Source organism: Diadema setosum, chromosome 12 (assembly GCF_964275005.1).
Source record: "Diadema setosum chromosome 12, eeDiaSeto1, whole genome shotgun sequence".
Lineage (NCBI taxonomy): Eukaryota > Metazoa > Echinodermata > Echinoidea > Diadematoida > Diadematidae > Diadema > Diadema setosum.
This window is the reverse complement of record NC_092696.1, coordinates 34,120,939-34,139,083: the sequence shown is the minus strand read 5'-3', so window position 1 is coordinate 34,139,083 and position 18,145 is coordinate 34,120,939. Positions and strand designations below refer to the sequence as shown.

General features: G+C 39.2%; 1 protein-coding gene across 1 annotated transcript in view; it reads left to right on the top strand.

Moving 5' to 3' along the window:
- Positions 1-17,760, top strand: part of LOC140235576 (importin-7-like) — a 40,941-nt gene extending 23,181 nt beyond the window's left edge. Inside the window, exons 11-25 of the mRNA XM_072315580.1 lie at positions 1,354-1,547; positions 3,193-3,282; positions 3,936-4,143; positions 5,303-5,421; positions 5,939-6,058; positions 6,595-6,697; positions 7,308-7,433; positions 9,188-9,285; positions 9,635-9,727; positions 11,656-11,876; positions 12,789-12,931; positions 13,157-13,290; positions 14,382-14,511; positions 15,705-15,821; positions 17,125-17,760. Coding sequence (XP_072171681.1) covers positions 1,354-1,547; positions 3,193-3,282; positions 3,936-4,143; positions 5,303-5,421; positions 5,939-6,058; positions 6,595-6,697; positions 7,308-7,433; positions 9,188-9,285; positions 9,635-9,727; positions 11,656-11,876; positions 12,789-12,931; positions 13,157-13,290; positions 14,382-14,511; positions 15,705-15,821; positions 17,125-17,216 — 1,988 coding nt within the window. The 3' untranslated portion in view covers positions 17,217-17,760. The remainder of the gene's footprint in view (positions 1-1,353; positions 1,548-3,192; positions 3,283-3,935; positions 4,144-5,302; positions 5,422-5,938; positions 6,059-6,594; positions 6,698-7,307; positions 7,434-9,187; positions 9,286-9,634; positions 9,728-11,655; positions 11,877-12,788; positions 12,932-13,156; positions 13,291-14,381; positions 14,512-15,704; positions 15,822-17,124) is intronic.
- Positions 17,761-18,145: the final 385 nt, after the last annotated feature.

The following is an 18,145-nucleotide window of genomic DNA, read 5'->3' as shown; positions in this document are numbered from 1 at the left end:
GTAAAGAAAATATAACTTTACGATTAATAGTAACTATGCAATCAATGGTAATTACTCATTTCAACATTATCTCTTGGCCAATCAAAGCCAGGAAATCACTGATGGGTACCATTGATTGCAAAGTCACCAGTAGGGCATTATTAACCCTATTCTAACTGGAGGGGGGGGGGGTCAAATTGACCCCCCCTCGACGTTTCGCGCCACGATTCCGCAATGCGCAAAGATTTTGCCGCGTCGTTTCATGACTTTTTTCATTGAAGTCTCCCGCATATTTTGAGACCAAATTTGTGACGTCCGGGTACACCGTTCTGAAGTTATGCAATGTTTTGCGTATGCATGTCAACCCGAAAACCGCTCAAATTCATGATTTCGTGTGCAAATCCAATGCAAACTGTGTTTTTTTGTTTAATTGATATAAATTAGATTATTTCAACTTTTAACCATTGAAATAAATAAGTTCTAATGTAGATAAGCTTGAAAAAGTGCCTCCAACAAATTTTGACAAAAAAAAACAGTAGAAAACAAAAGATCGAAAAAACAATAAAATACATAAGAAATTAACAAAACAATAAAAAACAAAAGAATGATTTTGATTGCGCTATTTTTTTACAAGAAAATTATTTGATGTGTCTTGAGGAACTCTGACACAAAAATTTAATAATCCTTCAGTTTTTTTGATGGAGTTATAGTTGAAAATATGATTTCATGCATTAATTTGCATAATTAATTTATTAAAAAATATGAAATCAACATTTTTCTATTGTATGACTATGTAATCTTGTAGTTGACATCCGGCTCTATGTTCAGGCAAAATTTTGTGGCGATCGCGCGATCGGCGGCCGAGATCTGAAGGGGGGTCAAATTGACCCCCCCAGTAAAAACTTGGTCTCAAATAGCCCAGTTAGAATAGGGTTAAATTGGAAAATTACCATATACAGTGGACTCCTGATATAATAAAGTCCTCGGGATTGGCGGTATTCTTTTGTTTTATCATAAACTTGTTGTAATGAACAAAGAAACCAAAAAAAGAATGGATGATGTTGCGGTCTGAGTTTTTACTTCCTTGTAACCGGAATTTCGTTATAAGCATGTTCGTTATAATGGGAGTGCACTGTAGTTATATGCTCTGATGCTCTTGGTCATGTTTGTTTCACCTACCTTCAGAGAAAATAAAACACTGCTTATTCTCAGGGTGTCCTATACCATTAATCAAGACAGATGTAACAAAATAAGATAAAGAAATGCACATGTGAGAAAAAAGACTTTGTATTTGCAAGCTTTGTCACTGAATGGGCGTTCATGTATGACTGTGCAAATGGTGAACATTGTCTCTATTTCTTCGTCCGTCTCCAGATGTCTTTGAGGACTTCATCTCGCCTGTTACGGCGGCTCAGACAGTCCTCCACTCCAGTGCCAGCAAGAGGAAGGAGGTCCTCTCCAAGACCATGGGCTTCTGCATGCAGGTGATCACCGAGCCCAGCGTCGATCCCCGCAAGAAGGATGGCGCCCTTCACATGATCGGCACGCTGGCCGAAATACTCCTGAAGGTAAGTGACGGCAGCAACATCATGTGTGATCATCCAAATATATTGTGTTGGGGTAGTGCGAGTAAAGATTAGACTTACCCACTTAATGATGGGGAATATTGTTAAATTAAGTCAGAATCTAGCAGTGTGCTTTTACTGTAATAAGCTGTTATTTTCGTGTTCAGATATTTTTGTGAATGAGGAGGTCACAGAAATTTTCGCGAGATGCTGTTTTCGCAAATTAACACCGAGGCTATCGTGAGTGCAATATTACCCTAACGCATGGCGACAGTTCCGTGTGTTGTTAAATTCAGGGTGCAACTGTGATTCATGAAATGTGTAAAAATAACAGCTTGATACAGTATTGTCACAAAGACACTCTGTGACAAAAGCGGAAATTGTATTGAGCCAATGTTTAAAACATGGCATAAACCTGGGTTTAAGTGTATGCGTGTGTGTCACACGCAAACACACTGCCATAGCTGCTGACCATCCGAGCATTGAGAATTTAGGGTGTCTGGGACGAACACTGAACTAAGGCTATCTATAGCTCAGTCGGTAGAGCACCGGGCTGGCAGTCCACAGAGGTCTCGGGTTCAAATCCTGATGGAATCCCATTTTCTCTGCTCATTTTTTCACTAAAATATTTGTCTTTGTATTACTATCCAGCAAAGTTTGTGACAAATGGTACTTCATTTTCTCCTGTTTGAATTGTATGCATACCCCTCCTCGCATTTATACTAGGCAACACTTACTGCAGCAGTTGTCAACCTGAACACCCCTTCTTGATTGTCCTGTGTGACATCAAAGCCTCATCCGTAATGCAAGGATGTTCTTGTCCTGCTTCTGCAGGATGCTCCCTGAAAACTTCTGCATCTCTTCATGTCTTGATGAGATAGTGTAAAAATTTTCCTGATCTAAGATCGGTTACACACGAGAGAAAATTCGTAACTTGAATCATCATTGTAATGATGATTGCAATTCGTCTTTAAAATCATCAGACCTTACACACGCTCACTCGAAAACTGTGATTAGAATTCGAATTCTCGAGTGAAGGCGTTACGTAATCTTTGGTGACTTGTCAATCAAAACAACGAGGTTCTATAGCGCGTATTATCTATGGAAGTGCTTGAAAGGTCACGTAAGCTTCGCCCCTCAAAAGATGTTTTGGAGGTCAAGCATTACACACGCAAATTTTGCACCGTAATTTGAGTGAAACTTCACTGGAATTCACCTCCGGACTAGAATTTGAATTCGTGATTGTGATTAGCATTCGTGATTCTAATTTGCTTCCACACGTGCTAAAAATTCGTCATTAGAATTATTTTTCACTGGAATCATCATTCAAACGACGAATTTTTGACCGTGTGTAACCGCTCTAAGATTCATCAATGGATTATTGCTCACAGAGGATTTCTGCTCACTGTAACACCAGTCTCATCCCGATTGCTCCTAGGAATCTTCCTAATTTTGATGTTGGAATGTTGACAGCCTTGAGATGATCGTCTCTCCTTCAGAACATTTTTTCAAACAACACCCATTATTTTTCCTCTTTTCTCTGATTTAATAAAAAATTTCCTTTTTCTTGCTGTTGTGAAGGAATGTAATAATTTTGCATGCTAAAATTCCGGATGTAATGAGGGATTTTTGACCGGTTTTGTTCCAGAAAAAGATGTACAAAGATCGGATGGAGGACATGCTCGTGGCACACATCTTCCCAGAATTCCAGAGTCCACACGGTTACATGCGAGCCAGGGTAAGCAACCTTTAACATTTCTTTGTAGTGTATTGCATTCTGTAGCACCGGCATACATCTATGTAACTTCGTTTACTCCTTGCCAGGGGCCTGTTCCCTAAAGAGGTGTGAGTGATCTCATGCTTGATTTATTGAGCGTAACTTGGTGAATCAAGCGTAAGTTTTTCATAAAGTTCTGTTTCATAAAGAGACTTATGCCTGATAACTTTGAGTAGATTGAGTGTTACTTGCGATCAATCACAAAGTTTTTTAGGAAATGTAATTTGCGATTGATTGCAAGTTACATGTATGCTCAATCTTTATGAAACAAGCCCTGGTTTCATTGCTGCCTCAAACCTGTTTGAGATCATTTGAGTGACAATTCGTATTTCATAGTTATTTTTTTTGTGTGTTTATTTATATCTTTATTTATTTGTATGCGCATTCATTCATCCTTTCATTCATTCAACCTTTCCTGTATTTTTTCATTCACTCATTCTTTTATTTATTTGATAATGTATGTACTGCATTATTTATTTATTAATTTATATGTTTCATAATTTGTTATTCATTATAATATTTTCTTTGATTTGTATTCATTCATCCTTTCATCCCTCCCTCCCTCCATCCATCCATTCATTCTTTCTTTGTTTCATTTTTTTGGACTTGGGCAGGCCAACTGGGTCATGCACTCCTTCAGTGAGATCAAGTTTCGCAGTGATGCCAACCTCCAGCAGGCGCTGGACTGCACCCGTCACGCCCTGGCCCGCGACAGCGACATGCCCGTGCGCGTGGAGTCCGCCTTCGCCCTCCAGATGCTCATCACGAGTCACGACAAGGCCAAGGATCTGATCCAACCGCACGTCAAGGAGGTCATTGAGGGTAAGTGATGAGGGTCAACATTGTGTGTGAAATCTTGTGGCAATGCTTCACAGAGTTTGTAAAAAAGAGATGGAAACTTAACCCAGTGTCACTTGAGAATAGGATTGTACTAAGGGCAATTGTTGGAAATTTTTGGTGAGACCGAATGAATTCCCTCGAAATTTATAGTACAGTCCGACCTCTCATATCCGGACATGTCGGAACCAGTGCTCATCCGGATAAGGGATTTGGCCGCATATGGGAGACTCAATGTTTAATACACGCTGCTGCCTACCCAACGGTAGTTACTTGTACAAATGAATCAAATTTGCGTGAACATGTCACATCCTTGTCAGCTGGTCTGCGTTCAGAATTTTCTGAAAGCTTTGCTCAGTGATCGATCCCCAGTATTGTGCCTTGATTTATTGAGTAGTTTTCTGTTCATATTCTTGCTATGATTTCGGGGGAGTGAATGTCTGAATGCATGTTATTTAGGTGAAAATTTGATATGAATGTATGTTAATAATGTTGGGAATAATATGTAATTCATGTAAGTTTGTGCAGGAATTTTGTCTCAAGTTTGGAATTCCCCTTTTCCTTGTAATTATTAGAATAAAAAAAAAAAAAAAAAATCATGCCTGGAAAATAGTGAGATCCAGATAAAGGGAGGCCATATTGGAGAGGTCAGTCTGTTTTGTTTCCTCCTCCATTGTAGAAGAGTGTCCAGTTTTTTAATTTGGAGGAAATGTGTGCATTACGTACCGACGCTGTACGTCCACAATATTATAGCAGCTTACAGACTTATCCACTCTTCAGGGCTGCAAAAGCGACACGCAAACTTCGTAGAGGATGCTATGGACAAAATGAGTTGTGGGTTCCATGACATTTGCTCCTGCGACAAGTATTCCAAATATCTGCACGCTATTAAAGCTAAACGTACAGTGTAAATTCTACCCACAAACATAACCCCAATCCTAATCCTAAATCAAACTAAACTAAACTAATCTCGACCCTAACCCTGTCACTAACCCCTAGTCCTTGGAGCAAATAACACCTGAGCAATTGTCGCAGGAGCAAATGTCGTGTCACTAACTTGTGAAGAGGAAATGTAGTCGTTCATGTTCAGTATCTTGTGGATTATAGTGGTAATGAGGGGAATGTTTGGTGTGTCATTTTACAGCTCTCCTGGTCGTCATCAGGGAAACAGAGAATGATGACCTGACGAACGTCATGCAGAAACTGATCTGCACCTACGGCGATGAGATCATCCCGATCGCTGTGGACATCACGACACACTTGGTAAGACAGAACTTGGATTGATGTCACCCTTTTGGATATACGTCCTGACAAATCATGCAGATATTATGTAAATAATTATTCAGTGATGATATAAAATTTGCATATTATTTTTGTGTGATGCAAAAGATAGAGATAATACTTCATAGTTGTTTGGCTAGCTCTTCATTATACAGAGAGCGACACCGTGGTATGATATATTTCAGCTGAGTGTTATCTCAACTTTTGCACTTCCTTTTGGTGACTCATAATGATAAGTGGGAAATATTTAAGCTTTCTCTCTATATTTGTGGTGTTAGTGGGTGAATATATTCCTTTGTTTTCTCTCTTCATTTTGTGACATAAAACTGGGATATCTTACTCTGTGCTCTTTCCAGTACTGTGGAAATATGTTTTCCATATCACCTGCATTCATGATGTTAGCTTGCAGATGATATTTTACTCATTTTTCTCTCGAATATTTGTGATAAAAAGTTTTAAAAGTTATCTCTTACCTTCTCCTTGTACTTTGATGGCGCAGGCTGACACATTCTCCAACGTGATCAACAGCGACGATGCCACGGACGACAAAGCCATCACAGCCATGGGGATCCTGAATACGATAGAGACGATATTGACTGTTGTGGAGGAAAAGGAAGAGGTATGAACCACAGGAGTGATTTACAGTGTTCATTGTTTGACAAGCAAGCATGGTCATAATGAAATTTCATTTAAACAACAGGCCTCAAGTTTTTCCAGTATTATTTAGATCACACATTTTTTTTCCCCTCAAAAAAGTAAAAAAACTGTTTGGAGGAAATGGCCTTTGTAGCATAGATGCGGTCAAGTTTGCAAGTGATCAGTCATTGAAACACATTGAGTTAATTCAAAGATATATGGCAACATGCTCAGAAAAGTGAAAAAAAAAATGCATTTGCAAGGCATCGCTAGACTTTGGGATCTGAGCAGGGGGTAGATTAGACTTACTAATTTTCAAATCTTGGCTCCCATGTATGTTATTAGGATCACTCTATTTTACATTTTTTTTTTTTTTTTTCTCAGCATCAAGTTTCAAAATTTATTTGGGCGATTTGATGGAGGTTCTCATTCAACCTTTATCTTATGCAGTTTTATGCTTTTGTCCAAATCCATATTTTGGATTTGCAATGAAAAATTTGGATTTGCTCTGTGTTTTAGATTGTTTTAGAACTGGAGAAGAAGATCCTCCAAGTGGTAGGAGTGGTACTTCGCAACCATGTCATCGGTGAGTCATATACCAGCTGCTTTCTAACAGAGTACTGTATACGCCATATATTTAGCTAGTCTAATTTTTTCGCGAATCGGGACTTCCTGAAGATTCCATGAGTTGTTAAATTTGCGATCGTTAAGTATGGTACAGAGTCAGAATTTTTAGAGTTTTTAAATTCGCTAATAGCACCCGACTTGCAAAAGTTGCAAAAATAAAAATCTCGCAAAATATTTGGCATTTACATTAATCAAATGACTGTTTTGGTACTTTATTGTTAAAGTAACTCTACAATAATGTAATCCTGCTTACCAATATCCCATCCAATTTTTCGTTCTCATTTTCAAAAACAAAAGGTGCAGAAAAAAGTAAAGATAAAAAGCACAAGCAGTTCCATCTCGGGGGAATTTATTCCAAGACATCTCTGATTTTGTGACCCACAGTTTTTGTGACTGATGTCTGTTTCTGTGTTTTATTTTGTACTTATTGCACTGACATCTTGAACCTGCTTGCCAATTAAAATTAACCAGCCGTTCTTTCATTTTGACCTTCAAAATCAAATGGCTTAGAAAAAAAAACAAAAAAAAAAAAACTTTAAAAACAGGAAGCACAAGGAGTCCCTTTAGGGAAGATTATTTTGATAACTACTCTTCATTTTTTGTAGATTTCTACGAGGAGGTGTTCTCACTAATCTTCAGCATGACGTGTACCCACGTCTCCCCGCCCCTCTGGGAAGTCTTCTACTTCCTCTTCGAGACCTTCGCCCATGACGGCTTCGACTTCTTTGTAGGTGAGTAACAAGCCACAGCCCTCTGTATTCACTACTACTCTGGCTTGGAGCAATTATTCAGAGAATTAATGATTTCTGTAGAAATCAATCTTAGAATTTCTTTGTTTTCACTTTTGCAAAATGCATAGACATGATATGCTAAATCTTCCTAGGACTGGCAAACACTTTTTAAGAAGATTTTCCCTTTATTTTAGATGAATTAAAAAGAAGATATCATGGTTCCCTAAGTAGTTTATTTGAGAAGTGTGATAATTATGCAGTGATGATTTTTAATAGCATTGATGATTTACTTACAAGTGGTAGTCATGGGGCCCTGCTGTTAACCCTTTCCATTTTATATCATGTGAATAGTTTCCCATGCATTTGGAATGATAAAATCGGAAACACAATGCAAAAATGCACATTTATAGGATCTGTGTGCTGTATGTATGTTGACTGTTACAAATTGCTGTGTGTACCAGGCATATTGCAGTAGGGTTATGACATAAACTGTTTTACAGTGACGATGAACGTGGGGATATAAAGGTAAGCGGAGTCACATTTCTTTATGATCGGCCCAGAGTAAAAAAAAAAAAAAAAAAGCTATGATACAAATCTCAAATTTGCCAGTGACTTGACAATTCTCTGGACTGAACAAGAATAGGTAAGAAAAAAACCAAGGAAATGAGATGGAATGCCAACAGTTTAGCACTGATAGTGCCATGCCTGAAGATTCTTTTCATTTCCTTGTTGGGACTTTTGTCATTTTTAGTGTCTCCTATGAGAGTGAGTCTGCAGTGATCTGATTAACGGTGAACCTTTCATTTACCACCTCCATAGTGTACCAGCGTTGCACTTAACTTTTGCCGCTTGCTTCAACCAGGAAGTGTAGAGAGATTACCATTGTTATTCCCTGAAGCAAGCGGATAGACCAGTAGCCTTTTTTAAATCTCCCCTGTCAGTAAAGCCATGAGTTTGTTTCCTTGAAGCTACACTGGAATTTGGGGGAGTTAAGATTTGAAAGCAAGACATTGTTAACTAGAGGGGTGAAGGTTGAGGTGTGAATTTTCAATTAACATAACAATGTCAGAATTTTTGAGCTTGGGTATTTGTTCCAAGCTTATCATGTCACTGCTGGCAACCAGGGATAGCCTGGTGGTAGTGTTGCTGCCTGGAGAGCAGTAGATGACAGGTTCAAGTTCTGTGATTCCTTTTTTCCAACATGTTTGTTAAGTTATAGATCAGCAGTTGTGATCTTACAATTATCGTTTGTAGAGGGAGAAAATGGAAAATGGCGGTGGGAACAGATTTTATCGATCCAGACTGCATTTATCGATAGTAATCGTTTGCTCGTCCCAGTCACCGACGTGGTCCCACATCCCTATATTGGTGTAATTGTTCCTATTTCAACCGTAAGAGGGCGACACACATGGAAAAGAATATATTTATTTGACCAGTTGGTGAATTATAACGAGCTGGGAAAATATAACATTTGCGATCCTCTCAAACAGTATCATGTGACGAGCACTCGACCAATCACATACCAGAAACTGTCTAAGCCATCTAATATTTCAAAATAACTCCATCCCAAACGAAACCCATTTTTTTTTTTTTTTTTTTTTTTTTTTCATATGCCGACCCTGTCTCCAGGCTGATTCCATCAACCGCCACAGTATACTTCTTTTTAATAAGATTCAAAATTTAACAAGCAGTTTTAATAATTTGTTCTGTTTTCTTGAGAATATACACATATTTTTTTTTCTCTTTTTCTACAGAAATGATGCCAGCCCTTCACAATTACGTGACAACAGACCCAACAGCTTTCATCAGTCAACCGAAACACCTCCAGATCATCTATGAAATGTGCAAAAAGGTCGGCAAAAGTTTTCGTCTGTTACGCTTTGCAGTCTTGGGAGACATGATTGTAATATATTCAGCCCGTGTTTGAATTTTGATATATTGTGTGAATCTATATTGCAAAAAGAAGAAAACAACACAGGACAAGCAAAAGTGGTCATCATCACTGCAGTGTCTATATAAAATCTCATGCATTTTATTTCGTATCACACATTTGTAATGGCATTAAAGCTTCTACATTTTATTTTTTATCATACATTTGTTATGGCATTAAACCTCATACATTTTATTTAGTATCATACATTTATAATGTCAAGAGTAGGCATGTTGTTGTTGATGTTGCTCTGCTTCACTGTATCTTCCAGGTCTTGACAGAAGACACGGATGAGGATGCCCAGAGCCATGCAGCCAAACTCTTAGAGGTCGTTCTCATCCAGTATAAGGGACAGATTGATGACGTAAGCCAACCATGTGGCCAGTGTATGGTGTAGCTTGTGTAGAGTGTTGCGTGACCCTGATGTATGTTGTAGCTTGTTTGTAGTATATGTGTCCCTGGTGTATGGTGTGGCATATGTGTAGTGTTATGTGCCCCTGGTGTATGATATACAACCTAGCGTATGTGTAGTGTTATGTCCCTCTGGTGTATGGTGTAGCTTATGTGTAGTATTATGTGCCCCTGGTGTCTGGTGTAGCTTGTGTGTAGTATTATGTGCCCTTAGTTGTATGGTGTAGCTTATGTGTAGTGTTATGTGCCTCTGGTGTATGGTGTAGCTTATGTGTAGTATTATGTACCCCTGGTGTATGGTGTAGCTTGTGTGGAATTTATGTGCCCCGTTGTGTATGATGTACACTTTGTAGCTTGTTTGAAGTGTTATGGGTCCCTTGTGTATGTAGCCCATGAGCTGTACAGTGTCCCTCTCGTGTAGCTGGTGTACAGTGGAAATCTTGTATGCAGGAGAACGACTCGGTATTACCTTACCTCTCATCCCATAATGAGATGTGTAACCATGGTGATGTTGTCGTAGGTGTGCTTCAATCCCTCATGAATGGTACAAAATGAATTTTGGGGGAAAATCTGTAATGGAACCTAGAAATGTTCTCACTTTTTTTTTTTTTTTACTTCGGAGTAAAGTATTGTTCAAAGACTGAATGCCTGATCCCTTAACCCTATTCTAACTGGGGGGGGGGGGGGGGGTCAAATTGACCCACCCTCGACGTTTCGCGCCACGATTTCGCAACGCGCAAAGATTTTGCCGCGTCGTTTCACGACTTTTTTCATTGAAGTCTCCCGCATGTTTTGAGACCAAATTTGCGACGTCCGGGTACACCGTTTTGAAGTTACGTAATGTTTTGCATATGCATGTCAACCAAAAAACAGCTCAAATTCATGATATCGTGTGCAAATCCAATGCAAATTGTGTTTTTTGGTTAAGTTGATATAAATTAGATTATTTCAACTTTTAACCATTGAAATTAATCAATTCTAGTATAGATAAGCCTGAAAAAGTGCCTGCAACAAATTTTGGCAAAAAAACAATAGAAAACAAAAGGTCGAAAAAACAATAAAATACATAAGAAATTAACAAAACAATGAAAAACAAAAGAAATTGATTTTGATTGTGCTAATTTTTTTCAAGAAAATTGTTTGATGTGTCTTGAGGAATTCTGACACAAAAATTTAGCAATCCTCCAGTCTTTTTAATGGAGTTATAGGTGAAAATATGATTTCATGCAAAAATTTGCATAATTAATTTATTAAAAATAGAAAGGCAATATTCTTCTATTGTATGACCGTGTTATCTTGTAGTTTACATCCAGCTCTATCTTCAGGCAAAATTTCGCGGCGATCGCACGATCGGCGGCCGAGATCTGAAGGGGGGGTCAAATTGACCCCCCCTCAGTAAAAACTTGGTCTCAAATAGCCCAGTTAGAATAGGGTTAAACTGTCTTGTATTACCATGGCCTTCTTATCAGACTGAGGCATGTTGTTTCATCTGAGTGGGCTGGCTAACCTGATAGTTGGTCAAGTTTGGAAGAATGCTGATTAAAAAGCTTGGCAAACTGCAGCTAATTTTTTGACGTAGTGAGCACATGGAGGATTTAATGGTATGACTTTGAAGGATTTGATATGAATCTTTAAGCTTCAATGTAGATAAAATGGTTGTGCTTTTCTTCAATTCAGTTCAATTCATTTCAGTTCAATTCAATTCAATTCAGTTCAATTCATATCAATTCAATTCAATTCAATTCAAATCATTTCAATTCATTTCAATTCAGTTCAATTATTATTTCTATCAAAAAAATAATACATCATGCATCTTTGCATTATAGATTTTTGTATGTTTCTTAGTAGTAACTCAGTATAATTTCGAATGTTTCCATGCAGGCTGTGCCTCTGTGTGTGGAGCTGGCGCTCGCCAGGCTAACGCGAGAGGTCAAGACGACGGAACTACGACAAATGTGCCTGCAGGTCGTGATTGCTGCCCTCTACTATGACCCCCAGAAACTCCTTGACCTTCTGGAGAAGGTGCGCATTCCCAACACCAACGAGGCGGTCATCGTCCAGTTCGTCCAGCAGTGGCTTAGTGACACAGACTGCTTCTTAGGGTGAGCATAGCAAAGTCTCTTCTAGTTGTTTTGTCTGATTATCATTTTGTAATTTTTTTAGTCTATGCCTTACAGGGTAGTGTTGAAATAATCAATCAGTAGTAACGTGTTACGACTTTGTCATTTGGTTAGGTTAAAAAAATGAATAACCATGTAAGAGAAAAGATGAGTGTATTTTTATGAAGATTTTGAGAACATATTTAAAGTACTGATGATTTATTAAAAAAAACAAATGTAAAGTTATGTTTGTTTACAAAAGTAAATTCACTCATTGTCAAATCACAGCTCATCATTACCTGCCATTATTTGTGATAAGAATACATATTTGTTAGATGACACACTCGCATCGGTCAATTTAATTCTCTCCTCATTTCTGGTTGGAAGAGTCCAGCACTAGATACTGTAAAAGTGAATATTTTTGTGCGACTAATTTTTTGCGCTTGGCAGCATAAGAGTTTCACATGTTTTTAATTCTGCGGAATCAAGACACCTAGTACAGGAACATATGGCAAGCAAACTAAGATATTCGCATGTTTTTATTTTTGCGCTAGTTTCTGGTTGCGGGAAATGCGCGAAAATTTCAACACAGCGAAAATTTCAACACCACGAAAATGTCCACTTTTACAGTACCGCATTCAATTTGAAAAGTGATGCATTGAAATTAGCTAGCCACATATTTGTCACTTCCAAAAATTAACCCAGGCCTTTGCTTGTGATTTGTCTTGCTGGGTCGTCTGGTTGAGTTGCTCAATTTCCTTCCCCACCCCATAATATGCAAATGAAAGATTCCAGCACTGGAGACTGTATTCCATTTGAAAACAGTGAGTTTAAGTTTATTGAGCTATTAATCACTCTTTTGTTGTTTCCCAATATTAACCAGAACCATTGCCCTTAAACTTTTTTTTTTTTCAGGTTACACGATCGCAAGATGTGTGTTCTGGGCCTGTGTATGCTACTCTCTCTGCCCAACAGACCGCCAGTCGTCCATGAATGTGCAAACCGTTTCCTCCCAGCCCTCCTGCTCCTCTTCCAAGGTTTAAAACGAGCCTACGAATGTGAGTATCAGAAACTGATCAGACTTCCAGTAAAAACAAATGAACAAACAAACAAAGCTCCCATTTTCAAATATGAACTTTGACCCTCATTTGCATAACCAAAACTGCTCTATCTAATCTTGTCATTATGGGAGAGCTCTTCACACTCAATGTCTCATACACACTCACTCACACGTAATGACACATTCACACTTAGATTCTCACTCTTGTGCTCTTCTTTTCCAGGCCGGGCAAACATGGAGGAAGAGGATTCAGACGAGGGCGAAGACGACAGCGACTTTGAGGAGGAAGAACTCGAGAGTGATGAAGATGAAATTGATGAGGATGGAGCCGAGTATTTGGAAAGACTAGAGAGTGCGGTACGTAACTCATTTCTGCATAGAAGAGCTCGTTGGATTTGTCTTTGCAACGATACTGTAGCAGCACATGCATTGCTTGTGTGGTATTGTTACAAAATCATTGCCATAGCAACCAAATACTTTTCTATAGTGGATGAAAATCTTCAGTTGCCTGTATAAAATTTTGTTAAGTTGATAGGTGTAGTTAAGTTGAAAGTGGAAACCTTAAACACTGTTACAAGTACATGGCTCTCAAGTATGACTTTTGTTGTTGTTGTTGTTGAAAGAATTACGTTTTGTAGTGAATTGACTGGGGGGGGGGGGGAGGAATGCATATTTTCTCACTAAACCGTACACCCACTGGTAAAAGTCAACTCCACTGGCTTTGCACCGACATTGAGATTAGTGATAAAGCTATAAACAATTTGTTAGAGTGATTATCAAATCTATCCAAGCTAGGCCAGCCTTCGGAGTCCACAAAGCCCCACACTTCTGGATCTTCATTTCCTCCTCCAAGGGAGGAGGTTATGTCTTCATTACCGTTGGTTGGTTTGTTTGTTTGTTTGTTTGTGTGCAAAATAACTCAAGAAGTTGCACACTGATTTGGATGAAACTTGCAGGAAAGGTTGAGAATGACACAAGGAGCAGATGATTAAATTGTGGTAGTGATCCTGACATTTTTATGGATTTTATGAAGGATTTTTGATATTTTGGCAGGTAGGGTCAATGAACTTGAGAGTTCAAGCTGCACGTTTTTGAAGTTTTCATACGCATACTAAAGTGCGTGCTCTAGTTTCTGCTACATGTAGGGCGAGGCGTGCTGCGCAGCCGAGAGTTTATGACATAACAAAGGCTTCTATATTGGGAAATCAGGCGATTTTTCAGCATGCATTCTATGGGTGAAAATCACTGATCTCTGTGGAAGAGCAAGATCATTGGTGAAAAGTAGCTGCTAGGCGGAGGTGGTTGCGCTATCTTAAGTGCTTTTCTAGTTACAGCTGAATTTTTATACCTGTTAAGAGCAAGTCCCTAAAGAGAGGAGAGAGATGGAGAGGGTATCAGTGGAAGAGATGGAGGGTTGAAAACACCGGTGTCATTTCTTTCCTTCCCAGGCTGCTGACAGAGAGGATGATGAAGACGATGAGGTGTATGAAGAGACGGCGCTGGAAGGATACAACACCCCTCTTGACGACGAAGACACGACCACGGATGAGTACGTCATCTTCAAGAGCATCATGCAGAGTGAGTGGTTCCACTTATTAACCCTATTCTAACTGGGCTATTTGAGACCAAGTTTTTACTGGGGGGGGGGGGGGGAGGTTCAATTTTATTGTTTTGTGAATTTCTTATGTATTTTATTGTTTGTTTTTTTATTTATTTATTTTTTTGTTTTCTATAATTTTTTTTCCAAAATTTGTTGCAGGCACTTTTTCAAACTTATCTACATTAGACATCCCCCAGTTAAAATAGGGTTAATCCTTCCCCTGCTGACTTCATTCACACTACTGTGGGCATTTAATGAGTATACAATCGTGGCTTCCAGGTGTAATGAGGAGGGTGAATTGTTTGTGTGTCACTGTGCCATTGTGTAATCCTTCTGTGGTCCACTACAGTGTTAACCTCCTGTGTGCCGCGATGTAAAGCTTCCATATGCCACAGTAAACCTCCAGTCACAGTGTAAATCTCCTTTGTGCCACAGTAAACCTCCATTCATAGTGTAAACCTCCTGAGTGCCGCAGTGTTAACATTTCTCCCATGGTGTATACCTCATGTGAGCCATGGTGTAAAACCCCCAACCTGTGTGCCAACTTGTTTGGAGACCACAACACATGACCAGTCTTGGAAAGCATTTTGTTTTTTGAAGCCAAGTTACTTTTTAGAGAAGTGTTTATGCAAAAAATGCAACATTTGTAGAATATATTTGATGGTAAATCTCTCACAATTTTTCTTGCAAATAGCCAGTATTCAAATCAAACATGTCCATGTACAGCAAATCTTTAGCTTCCCATGACTTAGTACAAGGCTGTATTCATGACCATGATTATGCCATGTAGCTAAGCTGTTGAAAAGGTGTGGGCAGCATGACATTTGGAAGACTCAACATCAACGTATGATTACAATTTACTCAAAAAATTCCTGTGCTGTCACAACTCACAGCAAGCTATCTAAATATTGTGTGAGGAATGGAATCACTTGTGACGCTTTCAATATACTTTGACATATTGTGAATTATCAAACAGGTTGAGCGCAGGTGTGTGATTAAGCAAAATATTTGGGTGTGCGAATGTGGAACACAAAGTTTAAGTAATTTATGTGTAATTTGGTGTAGATGTACACGTAGGTATGAATATTTAAGACGAGAAGGTGCAGAAAGAAAAGTATGGTACCCCTGTGCCATCGAGGAAATGGTAACATTATATTCTGTCTATGGCTAGATATCCAAATGACCGACACGGAGTGGTACGGCGCCCTCACGAGTCAACTAACCATGGAGCAGCAGCAGCAACTTAACGACATTGTCGTCCTTGCCGACCAGCGAAAAGCTGCAGCAGGTAAACTTGAGAAACTGGCATGTCTGTCCTGCTTGAATAACCTCCTTGATAGACCCAACTGATTAAGGTCTTTCTTTTCTAGCTCCACTTGGTTCTGGATTATTAAAGGAAACATGCAAAGGTTTCATAATTGTCCTACTTGTGAACATTTCATTCAAATTAATTAAATTCATACATCAAGTTATTTTTGTTGCAACCGATTGACAAATTGCCCTAGATCAATGTAAATTTATGTCAGTGATGAGCACTTTTTTGTTGTCGTTGTTGTTGCCCTACACCGACGTAAATAGCACTGAATTGATCAGTGTTTTAGTAAGGCCAAAAAAAAAAAATTGTTGCATTGGCGTAACATGAGATTTTCAAATAGGGTTGGTCGGGCGGATTTTTTTTTTTTTTTTTTTTTTTTGCTACCTGCATTTTACGTGTAAAACTCGTGCTCAGCTCAGTAAACAGTTACAACTGCTGCACCGAATGTGCTGTGTTCATCTATTCTACAAATCATTTATGAGGCCGATATTACTGGAATTATACCCCTTCACAGAATTTAAAGATGTTGAAATCCCTATCCTGAATGTTTTCACTTCATATTTTACTATTTTGACTTAGATAGGATAGATGCAAATTGACCCATATGTAAGATCTTTTCATCGCACACGGCGATCTCTATTACAGTCCCACATATACAGATTCGTGTAAGTTCTCCACACAAGAAACCTGTGGCAAAACTGTGCACAATACATCGCAGTCTGAATGCTACGTATACACTGAATAAATCTTGTTAGAGTACGTGTCCGTGTTGGAAACAGATGACGTACTGATCAAGGAAGGCTTATGCGAGGCGCTAGATCTCGCCCTCGTACATCCGATATCCCCAGAGCCGTTTCCACTTCCGGGTTTGTGCGATCGCGATCGCAATCAACAAGATATTTGATATCGATAGCAAAAAAAAATAATAAAAAAACATGGGGTCGGCGGAATTTTTAGGGTCGGGCGGGTTACGCCAATGCAACAATTTTTTTTTTTTGGCCTAATGATGAAGGTGATGATAGTGATGATGGTGATACGGATGATGGTGATGATATGGATGATGAAAGTGATGATCATAGTGAAACTGGTTCTGAAAATGATACGACTGAAGACTATGGTGATTGTAGTGGTGATGGTGATCATGATGATGATGATTATGATGATGATGACAATAATATTTGCTGTGATTTCTGATAACCCATCTCTCTGCACACATACAGCCACTCCCATTATTATATACACCCCTCTTCTCTCTCTTTGAATTTTCCCCCTTCAGAATCCAAACGGATTGAGCAGGAGGGAGGCTACAAGTTCCCCAACCCCACAGTACCTTCCACCTTCCACTTTGGCGGTGAGATGGGATCATGAGCTGCTGCCACGCTGTGCCGAGCATTTTTCATTTTCTTCCTACCATCCACTATCATGTATATTTTCATAACTGTAAGAGGAGGGTTGATAAAGAGATACCCCGTGGAGCCTGAGAAGTGACTCAGCTTGATACATGGCCGACCTTGCAACGAGTCTTGTGGGGGTTCTCTGGCTTTACTTGGGAGAGGGAGTGAGGTAAATCCTGGCTTGCTCGGTCTCTTCATCTGCAAGCGGTCTGACGTCAGCGTTTTTTTTTTTTTTCCAGTGAGACTTGGATGACGGTAATCTGGAGCAAAATTTACAGAAGACGTATATCTCTTATCATGATACTCAACCACATCTTTCAGACATTAGGATGCAATGAAGTTTTATACTATGTGATATCATTCTTAGGGAACTATTTTGAATTAGAGATATTGGCTCAAGGCACTGCAAAGATGAGTGGATGTACTTGCCCATAATGAGTATAATTGTAGAGTAGAAGTGGCAGGTTGCTTAAAGTTGCTGAATTTTTTCTTTTTTGGGGGGAGGGGGAGGATAAGGGGGAGGGGACCGTGAGACATAAGTTGTTTTGTTCTTACAAGGGAAAAATTACGTTTACCTCCATCCTGCTGTAGATATTCATCAATGCCTCTTTGTTTTGATGTAGTGTGTGAAAACCCTTGGACATTCTTCATTTCAGCTTGGGCTGTAGATAGCGTAGCTGCAGATGTTGCATGCCGCCTCGGGACATGTTAAAGAGAGGTCTGCCTCGTCAAAAAAAAAAAAAAAAAAAAAATAGAGAAAAGAGAAGAATGGAGGCGAAGCATACCGCAGTGCTTTTTCTTTTCTTGCTGGGTGCAGCATGTTTGCCAAATTCTATTTCGTCAAGTACTGTTCATTGACATCGCAATCGGGGGAATCGGTTTTGGCGTTCAGCAGCATGGGAG